Consider the following 14,515-nt stretch of genomic DNA (forward strand, 5'->3'; position numbering starts at 1 on the left):
AAAGATGGAGGATAAAACATGCTTTACATTTCTCAGACTGAACAAAAGTTACTGTATTAAATTTAAAACACTGTTAATAAATCGGAACATTTAAAGATGCTTCAGTCACGGTTTTTATATCAATAGTAAGTCAGATGTTGAGCTGAAAAAACATCTGACTTACTTAAAAAGTTTTGCTTTTTTCCTGGTGAGGAAAAAAGTTTGAAAAAAATCAGTTTTAAGTTTTATATATACATATTTGATTTGTACGGGACTCATATTTTAATACTTAAGTAAACCTTTTGTCTTCTGTCTGTACAAAATACCAGATATTAAAGTGCAGATGTTACAGATGTTTATATCTATATTTTATTGTGAAACAGAACAAATGAACAGTTTAGCACAAACAAACGTTAACATGTAGATATTGTACTAAACTGCAGTGAATATGAAATCAAACTTTGACTTTTAGAAGATTAAACTTTATAGTGACGTGTAGGAGAGGAACAGATGAACACTAACTTTGACATTTGAATACAAACGAGTGATTCTGAGGATTTTTGTTTTCTAATATATTTGCTTGTTCTTCATAAACAGTAAAAGAAAAATCAGATCAGTGGATCTATTTTACTGTTTTAATGGCAGAATGGACAGAAGTTTTATATCTCTGTGTTTATTTTTGAGGGGATCACTGTATATCAGTACTGTTATAGTTTAATATTATTTCTGTACAACTGCTTGAGCAAAAAAGCTTAAAGTTTGAAACCAGGACTTTAACTTTGATCAGAGTTTCCATAGTGAGTTAAAAATATTTGCACAGCAGCTCCGAGAACTTTTATCAAACTTTTTCTTTGAATCCTCTAAATTTCATTCATGGTTGTTGTACTGTTCATAGGTCTCAACAAAGTTTGTTTCAAAAGAAAAAGACTGACACAGACACGTCATCCGTCTGTGTTCATGTCACATGAAACTTAGTGGAAAATTCCTTCTTATGCTGCATTCAGGAGCACCAGTAAAACCTCGGTTCTCCAGAGATTAGAAACACTTTGGGTCACTGTGAATGGCGGCCATGAAAACGAGATTCTTGTATCAGAACCAAGAAATGTTGATTTTTCAGGGAACATTACTGATAATTAAGAATTTAGAGAAAGACACAAACATATTTAATTATTTCAGTAAAAGCTGAACCTGCTCAGTGGAAAAACAGAAATGAGACAAGATTAAATCTGACATCACGAAGTTAAACAGTCAGAAACTCTTCTGAAAATCTGCCTCCTCCCCCCTGTGCTGAACTTCAGGTGGAGTCCTGCCTCCTTCCAGGACGGCTGTAAGTTTGCTTTGTTTCCTCCTATAACAGTTTGCCTTTAGGAACTTTAGGGGCTTTTTTTCTCCTCATGAACATGATGTGAGACGGAGGACAGAGCTGCTTGTGTTCTGCTTTTTTGGGTTTCCCTTATTAAGCTGCTCCCTTTATGTTCTCAGTTCTTCTGTATCTAATGTCAGCATGTGAGTCATCTTCAAACACAAGCTGAACATGTTTTCATGGTAGCATCGGTAGGATTCATGGAAAAAGCACTGATTCAGGTCACTAACCAGGTTCAGGGGAATGACTGGAGTATTTCCCAAACAGAGACATCCTGCTGGAATCTTTGTTCTCTTGTAGACTCTGATATTTGTGTTCTTAAAAAGTTTTGATGAAATGGGGAAAAAAATGTTTCCAATAACAAAAGAGAAAATCTGTTTGGTTCATCTTTCTTTCTTTCTTTCTTTCTTTCTTTCTTTCTTTCTTTCTTTCTTTCTTTCTTTCTTTCTTTCTTTCTTTCATTCATTCATTCATTCATACACACACCTCTAGGTTAGATTTATTTCTCTGAACCTCCACAGCTGCAGGTGGAGGAGATGGTGTCTCCATCAGCAGATTCAGTGGAAAGGCTGGACTTAGAGGAGACTTCAAAAGGCTTCCAGACAGGATGAACTGGGCTAAATGAAAGAGAGGATAGAAAGGATTGTTTGGAACTTTAAATCATATAAAATCATTCCTGTAGTACCAGAATAAAAACATTTTAACATTTGAATGTCACAGCATATCCGAGTGAAGAATAAGTCAGTGTCTTTAGCATGTATAAAACAGCCTCAATTCACCAAAGACATCTTGCTTAACTATAGCTGAGAGCCAATAAGCAGATTTTTAGCACCCAGATCTAAAAATGTCTAAGAACAGTTGGTTCATGGACCCTTGGTCTGAGGAACAGAATATAACAGGGAGTCCAACACACTACTTAATCTAGTGAGTAATTAAGTAATGTACTGCATTACTTTTAAGATAAGCAAGAAGAAGAGCCCAAACAGAGCAAATCAGCATATGAACTTTACCCTGACTCAGTCTGAGCAGTCAAACGGCTTTTTTTTTTTTTTTTTTTTGGAATAACACATAAAGGTGTGAAACACAAACACACACACACACACACACACACACACACACACACACACACACACACACACACACACACACACACACACACACACAGTTAAATCCAGTCTGAAGTGAAACTAAAAGTTCAGTTTGTACATAGACAGTAAAAAAAACTGCATTTACAGTATTTCACAGAATTGAGTACACCCCTCACATTTTTTTCTTTCCATGGGGATACACTGTGGATATGACACTTTGATACAATGTAAAGTCATTGTACAGCTTGTATAACAGTGTAAAATTGCTGTCACCTTAAAATATGCCAACATACAGCCATTAATGACAAACCCGCAGGCAAGAGAAGTGTGTACACCTCTAAGTGAAAATGTCCAAACTGTCAGTATTTTGTGTGGCCACCATTATTTTCCAACACTGCCTTAACTCTGTTGGGCATGGAGTTCACTAGAGCTTCACAGAGTTCCACTGGAAGTCGCTTCCACTCCTCTATGATAACATCTTGGAGCTGGTGGATGTTAGAGACTTGCATTCCTCCAACTTCCATTTGAGGATTCCCCACAGATGCTCAATAGGGTTTAGGTCATGCTTGGCCAATCAAGTATCTTTACACTCAGTTTATTTAGCATGGCACTGGTCTTTATGGAGGTGTGTTTGGGCTGTTATAATGTTGGAAAACTGTCCTGTGGGCCAGTTTCTGAATGGAGGGGATCCTGTTCTGATTCAGTACGTCACAGTACATATTGCCATTCATGGTTACCTCAGTTAATTGTACCTCCTCAGTGCCAGCAGCACTCATGCAGCCCCAAACAATGACATCCCACCACTATGCTTGACTGTAGGCAAGAGACACTTGTCTTGGTACTCCTCACCCGGTTGCCGCTACACATCCCTGACACCATCTGAACCAAATAAGTTTATCTTGGTCTCACCAGACCAGGTAATTCATGTCCTTAGTCTGCTTGTCCTCAGCAAACTGTTTGTGGGCTTTCTTGTGCATTATCTTTAGAGGAGGCTTCCTTGTGGGACAACAGCCATGTGATGCAGTGTGTGGCATATGGTAACAAGTCCTTTTTAATAGTCGTGTTTGACTTTATGCCTTTCTGTATAGTTCCTGGGATGTTTAGAACTCAGCCGTGGTTCAGGGGTTTGGGAAGCTCATCTGTAACCGGAAGATTGCCGGTTCGATCCCCAGCTCTCTCTGTGCTGGTCGTTGTGTCCTTGGGTAAGACACTTTACCCTACCTACCGCCTACTGGTGTTGGCCAGAGGGGCCGATGGTGCAATATGGAAGCCTCGCTTCTGTCAGTCTGCCCCAGGGCAGCTGTGGCTACAACTGCAGCTGCCTCCACCGTGACAGTGAATGAATAGTGGAATTGTAAAGTGCTTTGGGTGCCTAGAAAAGCGCTATATAAATCCAATACATTATTATTTACATTTTTTCTGCAGTATATAAAAATTGGTGTATTTCAAAATTAAAACTATGAAGACACTCAAAATAAATTTCCTGTGGTGGGAAACTATTTTGTGCAACATTTTTGTATTTACAGTTTAGAGGGATAAGCCTCTTAAATTTCTCTAACTAGAAATGTATGTAAAAACAACAAAAACAAATTTCAATTTTTTTGTACTTTATTGCACTTTTTTGCAATTTATGTAATTACTATGCACTTAATGCATACATATTATTAAAATTTGGGCTATAATGGTTGTATTGATGTATAGCAACTCGGAATGTTCCCAAAAATGCACTACAGCATGTAAAAAAATAATATAAGCTCTGGCGGACTTGGTTCTATGGTAGGTCTTAAAGGGTTAAACTGCTGTATGGTCTTGGCCACTGTGCTGCAGCTCTGTTTTAGGGTAATGGCAATATTCTCATAAACTAGGCCATCTTTATGTAGAGTAACAAGTCTCTGTTTTGGCCTGTATTTGTATAGCACTTTACTAGTCCCTAAGGACCCCAAAGCGCTTCACACATCCAGTCATCCACCCATTCACGCACACATTCACACACTGGTGATGGCAAGCTACGTTGTAGCCACTGCCACCCTGGGGCGCACTGACAGAGGAAACATTCCACAACGTCCACAACAACACAAATACAGCATCCAGCTGACACTGAGATGAAGCAGGAAAGACGCAGCTGATATTTGGACAGCACACATGATGGAAAGCAGGGTTTCAGTTGATGTGCACATGAATGATTTGTGTTTCCTCTGCAGGTGAAGGTAGAAAGTGTGTGTGAGCTGATGTGAATCATGTGACCTGGTTTCTAGGTTACATGACGGGTCAGAGGTCAGCGACTGTAACTCAGTGACTTCTGTTAATGTGAACTCACTGAGTGTTTGTGGTTTACCTCTCAGACTGACTGAAGATGATGATGGAGGAAGAGGAGGACAGAGCAGAGTCTGCAGGATCCAGCTGTCCGTCTGTGAGGAGTGATGAGTCCAAAGATCTATCTCCATACTTCAGTGGTGAACCTGGAGCAACGAGGTCAGAGAGCTGAACTCACTGAGTAACAGAAATAATTCTGCACTGACATTATAATCAGTGTTGACTCTGGTTGATTGTCTGACTGTGTTTGTGAGCTGAGAGGAAATGAAAATGAGTTTGTAACAAAAATCAGTTTTGTCCAGTTTTCCTGTAAAAAGCTGAACTCTAATCTAAGAGGATGTTACTGACAGGAAACAGCTGCATCATCTGCAGTCTGTGTGATCACAGCTGCTTCAATCATGTTTGTGTCTGCAGAGGTCAGAGGTCACAGTCTGCAGGGTCCAGCTGTCCGTCTGTGAGGAGTGATGAGTCCAAAGATCTATCTCCATACTTCAGTGGTGAACCTGGAGCAACGAGGTCAGAGAGCTGTGATGACTCCTTTACATGTTTGTGTTTCCTGGATAAATATGACCTGAAACATCCTCAGATTGTTACAAAGATTCATTAAAAAGAAAACAATGAAAGAAAAAGATCCAAATGTTCGACTTGGTCATTTGCTGTTTGAGGACAGTGATGCTCATATCTGTGGGGAAAGTGTGACCTGAGTGGGTTCATGTTTGTCTTTAAAGAACAGAGCTGCTCTGATTCTCTTTGTGTCTGATCTGTTAAACAGTCTGAGAGGTCACACAGAGACCCAGCAGCTAAAGCCTGGATCATACTGGCTGCTGTTACTCCATCAGGACAACACTGAACCACAGTGGTGTGGATGTAGTGGATAAATCCCACCATACTGATGCTCAGATTTAATCACAGGGAACAAAACCAGATGTTACCTTCAGTTTGTGACCTTTGGAGTGGACGATGCAGATTTCAATAGAGAATAAGTGTTGTTGTTTTTCAGCTGTGAAAAAAGAATCAAATTTTCTGAACTCAAGAATTTATGATGCTGAAAAAAACATGGTAACTATAACACAACAGTAATGGAGACCAGGGGTTCCATTACCTTGTTAGCATTGATTAGTGATTAATTGATGGATTGGGAATTTAAAATAGTATAATAAAGAAAAACACATTAGTTCTTATGAATTCTTTATTAGGTTTATTTGACATACAATTAAAATGACAGCTTGTAAAGGTGAAGAGACAGTGGGATTGGCCATCCTACCTGTGTCAGAGAAGCGCCACAGTTAGAGCTTCTTGCAGTTAATCATTTGTCAATAACTTAAATATATGTGAAATGAGAACTTATAAAGGTACTCACCTGTCCTGGTTGCTTCTTGCAGGATGTGGAGCAAAAGAGTGAAAGCAGCTCAATCACCTGTTTAAGAGCTCTTGGAGCAGACCAGTGTGCCAGGTTAGGGAGTATGGATAAAGAGGGTTTTAATTTATATAGTAATGGGTGAAGCTTATGTTATTGGTTTGTTTATAGTACGTGTTAGAAATATGTTTGTGATGTGCTTTAATTTTATTGTATGTTTGTTTGTGTGGAGGGTTATGTTTTCATTTTGATTAGTTAACCCCCATACTTGGGCTATTCCAGATGCTCATCTGAAAAGGTAGAGTATAAAAGGAAGCCATTTTGTTTAGTTGTGGGTTAGTGTTTTGTACTGTTATCATGTTCCTTCTTTAATAAAGTGCCAATCCATGGATGTCTTTTACTCCAGTCTCGCGTCATATTATTGGACAGAACCTATGATTGCCGGCCAAAACTGACAACAACATTTCCACTGTATTCATAGAATGAATGTAAAACTGTCAGACATTCATTAAATATGCAAAAATGTCTACAGAAACATCAGAGGGTCAGATGTGAAGCACTCGGTGATTTTGATCAAATGACTCATCAGTTATTGATCTGTACTACACTGATCTACCACGTTAGTAAAGCTGGTGTTCTGGTGGTGGAGGGAGACCTCGGATCATGTTCTGGTTTTGGAGCAGTGATCTGCTGATGGTTCAGTTTAATGAGCCTCTTTAAAATTATCCCTGACATCACCACTGAAAGGACGTCCATAAAAACAGACTGAAAATTACTGATATGTTCACAATCTGAGAATTTAAAACTTGACAAACTTGATTCAGATGAAGTTACTTGAGCAGAAACTACTGAATCTTTATCCTGTCCTTGACCTAATTCTTCATCATTCTTCCACAGAGTGGAGCAGCAGAGCTCAAAGGTTCCCAGTGGTCAGTCTGCCCATCAAACACACCTGGACTCCATATTTATGGTCTGTACATGTACAACAACTACTTTTTACATCTATTCTGTTCACAGTCATCTCCATGCTAATCTTTATAGACCAGTGGATTGTCAGTGTGTCCAACATGGATCTGATGTTTGGCTCCATGATTTCAGTCTGATTGGTTCATTCATAAAGTGTTCTGTTCCAGCTGCTGGAGGACAACATCATCACTTTTGTGAAGAACGAGCTGAAGAAGATCCAGAAGATTCTGAGTCCAGATTACCCAGAATGCTTAGAGAGTCAGAGGAGCAGCAGCAGAGAGGCATTTGTGAAGATCACAGTGGACTTCCTGAGGAGAATGAAGCAGGAGGAGCTGGCTGACCGTAAGAGGATTTCAAAAAGGATTTAAGCTGCTGGATGAATGAATATTTTCCAAGATGGAAGCAGCATGGTTTAAAGATTCATTCTTTTTGGAATTTAGTCTTTATTTCCACTTTCAAATTTTGTTCTACATATTTCTTCTCATTCAGAACTTCAAGCTGCAGTTTGTCATCATAAGCTTAAGTCTAAGCTGAAGAAGAAGTTCGAGTGTGTGTTTGAGGGCATCGCTAAAGCAGGAAACCCAACCCTTCTGAATCAGATCTACACAGAGCTCTACATCACAGAGGGAGGGACTGCAGAGGTCAATGATGAACATGAGGTCAGACAGATTGAAACAGCATCCAGGAAACCAGACAGACCAGAAACAACCATCAGACAAGAAGACATCTTTAAAGGCTCACCTGGAAGAGATGAACCAATCAGAACAGTGCTGACAAAGGGAGTGGCTGGCATTGGGAAAACAGTCTTAACACAGAAATACACCCTGGACTGGGCTGAAGACAAAGCCAACCAGGACATCCAGTTCATATTTCCATTCACTTTCAGAGAGCTGAATGTGCTGAAAGAGGAAGAGTTCAGCTTGGTGGGACTTGTTCATCACTTCTTTACTGAAACCAAAGAAGCAGGAATCTGCAGCTTTGAAGACTTCCAGGTTGTGTTCATCTTTGATGGTCTGGATGAGTGTCGACTTCCTCTGGACTTCCACAAAACTACAATCCTAACTGACCCTAGAAAGTCCACCTCAGTGGATGTGCTGCTGATAAACCTCATCAGGGGGAAACTGCTTCCCTCTGCTTGCCTCTGGATAACAACACGACCTGCAGCAGCCAATCAGATCCCTCCTGACTTTGTTGGCATGGTGACAGAGGTCAGAGGGTTCACTGACCCACAGAAGGAGGAGTACTTCAGGAAAAGATTCAGAGATAAGGAGCAGGCCAGCAGGATCATCTCCAACATCAAGACATCACGAAGCCTCCACATCATGTGCCACATCCCAGTCTTCTGCTGGATCACTGCTACAGTTCTGGAGGATGTGCTGGAAACCAGAGAGGGAGGACAGCTGCCCAAGACCCTGACTGAGATGTACATCCACTTCCTGGTAGTTCAGGCCAAAGTGAAGAAGGTCAAGTATGATGGAGGAGCTGAGACAGATCCACACTGGAGTCCAGAGAGCAGGAAGATGATGGAGTCTCTGGGAAAACTGGCTTTTGATCAGCTGCAGAAAGGAAACCTGATCTTCTATGAATCAGACCTGACAGAGTGTGGCATCGATATCAGAGCAGCCTCAGTGTACTCAGGAGTGTTCACACAGATCTTTAAAGAGGAGAGAGGACTGTACCAGGACAAGGTGTTCTGCTTCATCCATCTGAGTGTTCAGGAGTTTCTGGCTGCTCTTCATGTCCATCTGACCTTCATCAACTCTGGACTCAATCTGATGGAAGACAAACAAACAGCCTCCTGGTGGTCAACATTAATTAGCAAACCAAACCTACAGTTTCTCCACCAGAGTGCTGTGGATAAGGCCTTACAGAGTCCAAATGGACACCTGGACTTGTTCCTCCGCTTCCTCCTGGGTATTTCACTGCATACCAATCAGACTCTACTACGAGGTCTGATGTCACAGACAGGAAGTAGCTCACAGACCAATCAGAAAACAGCCCAGTACATCAAGGAGAAGCTCAGTGAGAATATGTCTGCAGAGAAAAGCATCAATCTGTTCCACTGTCTGAATGAACTGAATGATCATTCTCTAGTGGAGGAGATCCAACAGTCCCTGAGATCAGGAAGCCTCTCCACAGATAAACTGTCTCCTGCTCAGTGGTCAGCTCTGGTCTTCATCTTACTGTCATCAGAAAAAGATCTGGATGTGTTTGACCTGCAGAAATACTCTGCTTCAGAGGAGGCTCTTCTGAGGCTGCTGCCAGTGGTCAAAGCCTCCAACAAAGCTCTGTAAGTAAATATGTGATCAGTCTTTTTATTTATAACATAAACTGTGTAATGTATATTTTACTTAATGTTTGATAGCAGCAGTGAATGTCAGAGTGTGTTAAACATTTCTAGGTTTTAGCTTTTATCAAAGTCATATCCAGATTCATCCTGTAAGTAAACTTTATTCATGCAGCAGCTTTCACAGGTCACAAACCACAAAGTGCTTTACAATAGAAACAGGCAATAAAAAAAAAACAGATGATAAAAACATAAAACGGCAAACATCATACAGCCTAAAACTAGTTAAAAGCCACTCTGAATAAGTGAGTCTGAATAAATGAGTTAGTGGGACCAGTAACAGCCTTTGACTGGAAGATCTCAGACTGTGAGAAGAGCTGTAGGGTTCTAGAAGGTCAGAAATATAGACTGGTACTTGACCAAACAAGGCTCTAAAAGTAAGGACCAAAATTCTAAATGAATTCTATTAGGGCTGTGTGATGTAACAAAAATCCCGATATAAGATATTATATCGATATTCATTGCAGCAATTTTACATTTTCAGTAAATTCTGTGAGTCTTGGGCAACTCGATTTGCATGAACTGTTTCCAGGTGGGCGTTGTGTACTTGGACACAAGTGTTTTGACTGATGTATGAAGTTATACATTTTCAGATGGAAGTTGTAACGGCCGCCATTTTCTTTGTAAGTATTTATTACACAGCATGCTGCGAGGAAAAGCCCGTTCTAAAGTTTGAATCTAAGGGGTTTTTTTGTAGCACCTGACGGCTCTTTTTTAGCTTCTCATCCGTAAATACTTCATGTTTTTATTTTAGGCCATTTGTTTGATGCATATTCTGAAATTTGATGTTTGAGAACAATGTATATCATTTCAGTTTATTTTGAAAAGTCTCAACAGGATCTCCAGCTGTATTGTGAACGGTTTATGTGGAAAATAAAACAAGCGGATGGTGGAGCCATATACTGGTTTTACCGTCATTGTTGCTAACGACAAGACTTAAGACTTAAAAATCTTTATTAAGTGTGCCTATGCCAAGAGGCACACTTATTACTATTCTTCAGATTTATTATTCTTCATATTATTAAGTGTGCCTATGCCAAGGGGCACACTTATTACTATTTGTCAGATTTATTATTCTTATTATTAAGTGTGCCTATGCCAAGACATTTATTATTAAGTGTGCCTATGCCAGATTTATTATTTGAGTTCCTGTTTCTCTTTATTCTTTATTATTGTGTGGATGCCTGAATAGGCTGAATAGTTTCTCTTTATTGTGTGGATGCTTTAAGCATCCACACTATTGAGTTCCTCTTGGGACTTCCGTACACTTTTTGGCACTTAACTACTTCCACAATTTTCAGCCGATTTTCAACGTTCAAATTTTAAACTATTCTGCTATTTTTGCTAATGTGTGCTATGTCATGCGTTGTTATGGTTGCTATGCACTTGGCTTCCAGTGTGCCACTGAAAGGTTTTGCAGTCTTCTCTTCATGTCCGAACAACTTCTTGCTACTTGCTCAATTTTCACTCAACTTCCACAAATTATATATCAAAACGTAGGTATTTTTGCTGGCTTTCCGAAAATGTCACTATCATTGTTGTGGGATTAATAGAATTTTGGCAAATCTCCTCAGACCAACACAAAGTCTCAAAACTCTCCATAGAAAGTCAATGGAGAGCTTGTTCAAAATCACCGCTTGATTTCTGTAATGAGAGGCACATTCGAATCGTCATATCTCCTTAATGAAGCAAAGTTAAGACATAAGGCTTGTCCCAGTATATCTTCAGACACTCCTGACACTCACAATTCAAGAATTTCTTTCTCAACTCTTACCGTTCTGAAATGAGCTGGACTTGTTTGAGGGTAGGAAATTCATCCTTCGCTCAGATTTCTTCAGCTTTCAAACTCTGGAAATGAACCACTTTTTTCTCTCGTCATATCTTTTTAATGGATTTCCACAGAGACCTGAAAATTTCCATGATTGTTCACCAGAGCCTGCTGTCTCTTACGGTGAAAGAATGATATTGATACTCCAAATAGATTTAGAGTTAGAAAGCGTTGTTTGAGGGCAAGTCAAGGCAGTTTTTGCTTTGCTCTACTCAGTTATGGTGCATTAGAAGTCAAATATCTTTAATAATTCATATTTTAATTCTGAATTGTCAACACTGGAAGATTCCCCCATCTCTTCTGAACAAAACGGTGTAAGAATGACCGTTCTGGCCAATACAGTTAGGAAATTATGGTCATTTTTTTGAGGGGAATCCTCACTATGAGAAATAGACTACAAAAATCCTGTCTGTCTGTGCTGCGTGTGTGCACCTGTTTTGGCGGGAAAAAGTACGTTTTTTGGACCTTAACTACTCGCTCAGTTTTACCCTCTTTAGGGTTGACTGGCATAGACCCTCCGTTTGTCTCTCTCTCTGTGCATTTGTGTATACATATTTGATTTTGTGTGTATCTGTTGGCTGTTCCTTCTTGTTTTTTAAATTTATTTTTATTTCTTTATTTTTTTTTTCACAGGTGAACAACAATTACTTTTGAGGGAACTTAACCATGTTCCGTTTTTTTTTTCAGCTTGTCATCTTACTTTTCCAGTATTTTAACTTAAGTTATTACTATTCTGCTCAATCATAGTATTTGTTCTAAATCATTATTATTATGCTATATTGCAGTATTTCTGGTAAATCATACTATTTCTAATATATTATATTTTTCTTTCTAAATATAGCATTTCTGCTATATAATTGTATTTCTGCTATGTTATAATATTTGTGCTAAACCAGAGTATTTGTGCTGAAACATAGTATTTCTGTCAAATTATAGTATTTGTGCTAAAACGTAGTATTAATTTAAAATTACAATATTCATACTTCATCACAGTGTCTCCTGTAAATCACAGTATTTCTGCTATGTTGTACTATTTTTCTAAATCATAGTGTTTCTGTAATGTTCAAGTATTTTTGGCTAATTATATTCTTTCTGTTATCTTATACTATTTCTCCTAAATTCTTGTATTTTTGAGAAGTTATCATGTTTCTGGTAAGTTACAATATTTCTGCTAAGTTCTGCTATGCTATTGTATTTCTGCCAAGTATTATGTTTCCTCTAAGATATTGCAGTTCTGCTAAGTTTTTCCATTTTAGCAAAGTTCCTTTGCTTCTGCAAAGTTTTTACAATTTCTGCAACCTTTTCAGCTTTTTCAGCTAGTTTTTGCAGACAGCTTCAGCTTTAAAGAATCCACAAAGCATTTTCGCAGGAAATCCAAATTTTTCTAGTTGTGTGGATGCTTTAAGCATCCACACTATTGAGTTCCTTCTTGGTGTTTCCGTACACTTTTCGCCGTGGATCTACTTCCACAATTTTTGTGCTATTTTCACCGTTCAAATTTTATACTATTCTGCTATTTCTGCTAATGACGGCTATGTCTTTTGGTATTTTTCACTATTATACTTTTTAAAATATTAAGCTTTTTTCCTTTAATTTGAAATGAATGGGAAACTTCTGCAATTCTGCTAAAATTTTCTTGTTTTTGAAACGTAACTACTTCCTCATATTTTCACATAAAGCAACCATACAAACTTTAAAATGTTCTCAAATTATTGGGCTATTCAGGTATAAATCAGCTTTTTCAAATCTTTTACCGTTTTACTTTTATTCCTCTTAAAGTTTTGAGTTGCAAAATTGTGATTTTTCACAAAATACATGCGTCGTTATGGTTGCTATGCAGTTGGTTCTAAGTGAGCCACTGTACCTTTGACAATTTTCTCTTCATGTCTGAACAACTTCTTGCTACTTGCTCAATTTTCACTCAAGTTCCACAAACTATACATCAAAACGTAGGTATTTCTGCTGGCTTTCAGGAAATGTCACTATCATTGTTGTGGGATTCATAGAATTTTGGCAAATCTCCTCAGACCAACACAAAGTCGGAAAACTCTCCATAGAACGTCAATGGAGAGTTTGTTCAAAGTCACCGCTGGATTTCTGTAATGAGAGGCATATTCGAATCGTCATATCTCCTTAACGAAGTGAAGTTAAGACATATGGCTTGTCCCGGTATATCTTCAGACACTCCTGACGCTCACAATTCAAGAATTTCTTTCTCACCTATTACCGTTCTGAAATGAGTTGGACTTGTTTGAAGGTAGGAAATTCGTCCTTCGCTCAGATTTCTTCAGATTTCAAACTCTGGAAATGAACCACTTTTTTCTCTCGTCATAACTTTTTGTTGGATTTCCACAGAGACCTGAAAATTTCCATGACTGTTCACCAAAGCCTGCTGTCTCTTACGGTGAAAGAATGATATCGATGCTCCAAATAGATTTAAAGTTACAAAGCGTTGTTTGAGGGCAAGTCAAGGCAGTTTTTGCTTCGCTCTACTCAGTTATGGTGCATTACAAGTCAAATATCTTTAATAATTCATATTTTAATGATAAATTGTTAACACTTTAAGATTCCCCCATCTCTTCTGAACAAAACGGTGTAAGAATGACCGTTCTAGCCCCTACGGTTAGGAAATTATGGTCATTTGTTTGAGGGGAGTCGTCACTATGAGAAATAGACTGCAAAAATCCTGTGTCTCTCTGTGCGTGCACCTGTTTTGGCGGGAAAAAGTGCACAGGCTCTCTGATTGGTGGATTCAAATTCAGCAGCTCCCAGGCTGACCTAGAAACTTACACACACACACACACACAGGGAGAGAAAAGTGTGTGTGTGTGTGTGTGTGTGTGTGTGTGTGTGTGTGTGTGTAACAGAGAGAGAGAGAGAGAGAAAGCCTTTTATAATGGGATGATCTCATTGTAAGATTCAAATTCAATATATTTAGACTGGTTGATTGAATTGGATCTTGTGTGTGTCTCTCTCTGTGCATGTGTGTTTCCATATGTGTCCATATTTGTGATTTGTCATATTACAGTATTTTTGCTTTTTTAAGGATTTTTATAGGATATTTATGTTGCTTAATATAGTATTTCTGCTTTTTATAGGATTTGTGCTTAATATAGTATTTCTGATTTTTATAGGTTTATATATTTTTTTGCCGATTTTTTTCATTTAACAAGTATATTTGAGGGACCCTTAGCATGTTCAGCATTTTTTCAGCTGTCCATTTGCTTTTCCAATTTTTCTGTTTAAGTTATTACTATTGTGCTAAATCATACTA

General features: G+C 38.7%; 1 protein-coding gene across 3 annotated transcripts in view; it reads left to right on the forward strand.

Moving 5' to 3' along the window:
* Nucleotides 1–14,515, forward strand: part of LOC147333545 (protein NLRC3-like) — a 59,471-nt gene that overhangs the window by 1,176 nt on the left and 43,780 nt on the right. For all 3 annotated transcript variants that reach the window (XR_015128372.1, XM_086286329.1, XM_086286328.1), the window contains exons 2-6: nucleotides 4,773–4,902; nucleotides 5,158–5,259; nucleotides 6,998–7,070; nucleotides 7,234–7,408; nucleotides 7,556–9,356. Coding sequence is in view for 2 of the 3 variants with exons in the window: in XM_086286329.1 (XP_086142455.1) it covers nucleotides 4,784–4,902; nucleotides 5,158–5,259; nucleotides 6,998–7,070; nucleotides 7,234–7,408; nucleotides 7,556–9,356 (2,270 nt within the window). In the remaining variant the exon portion in view is untranslated. The remainder of the gene's footprint in view (nucleotides 1–4,772; nucleotides 4,903–5,157; nucleotides 5,260–6,997; nucleotides 7,071–7,233; nucleotides 7,409–7,555; nucleotides 9,357–14,515) is intronic.

Source organism: Aulonocara sp. 'chitande type north' Nkhata Bay, linkage group LG3, assembly GCF_057382095.1.
Source record: "Aulonocara sp. 'chitande type north' Nkhata Bay isolate Kocher_YH1m ecotype deep benthic linkage group LG3, A_spYH_male_GT1.1, whole genome shotgun sequence".
In the NCBI taxonomy this organism is placed as follows: domain Eukaryota; kingdom Metazoa; phylum Chordata; class Actinopteri; order Cichliformes; family Cichlidae; genus Aulonocara; species Aulonocara sp. 'chitande type north' Nkhata Bay.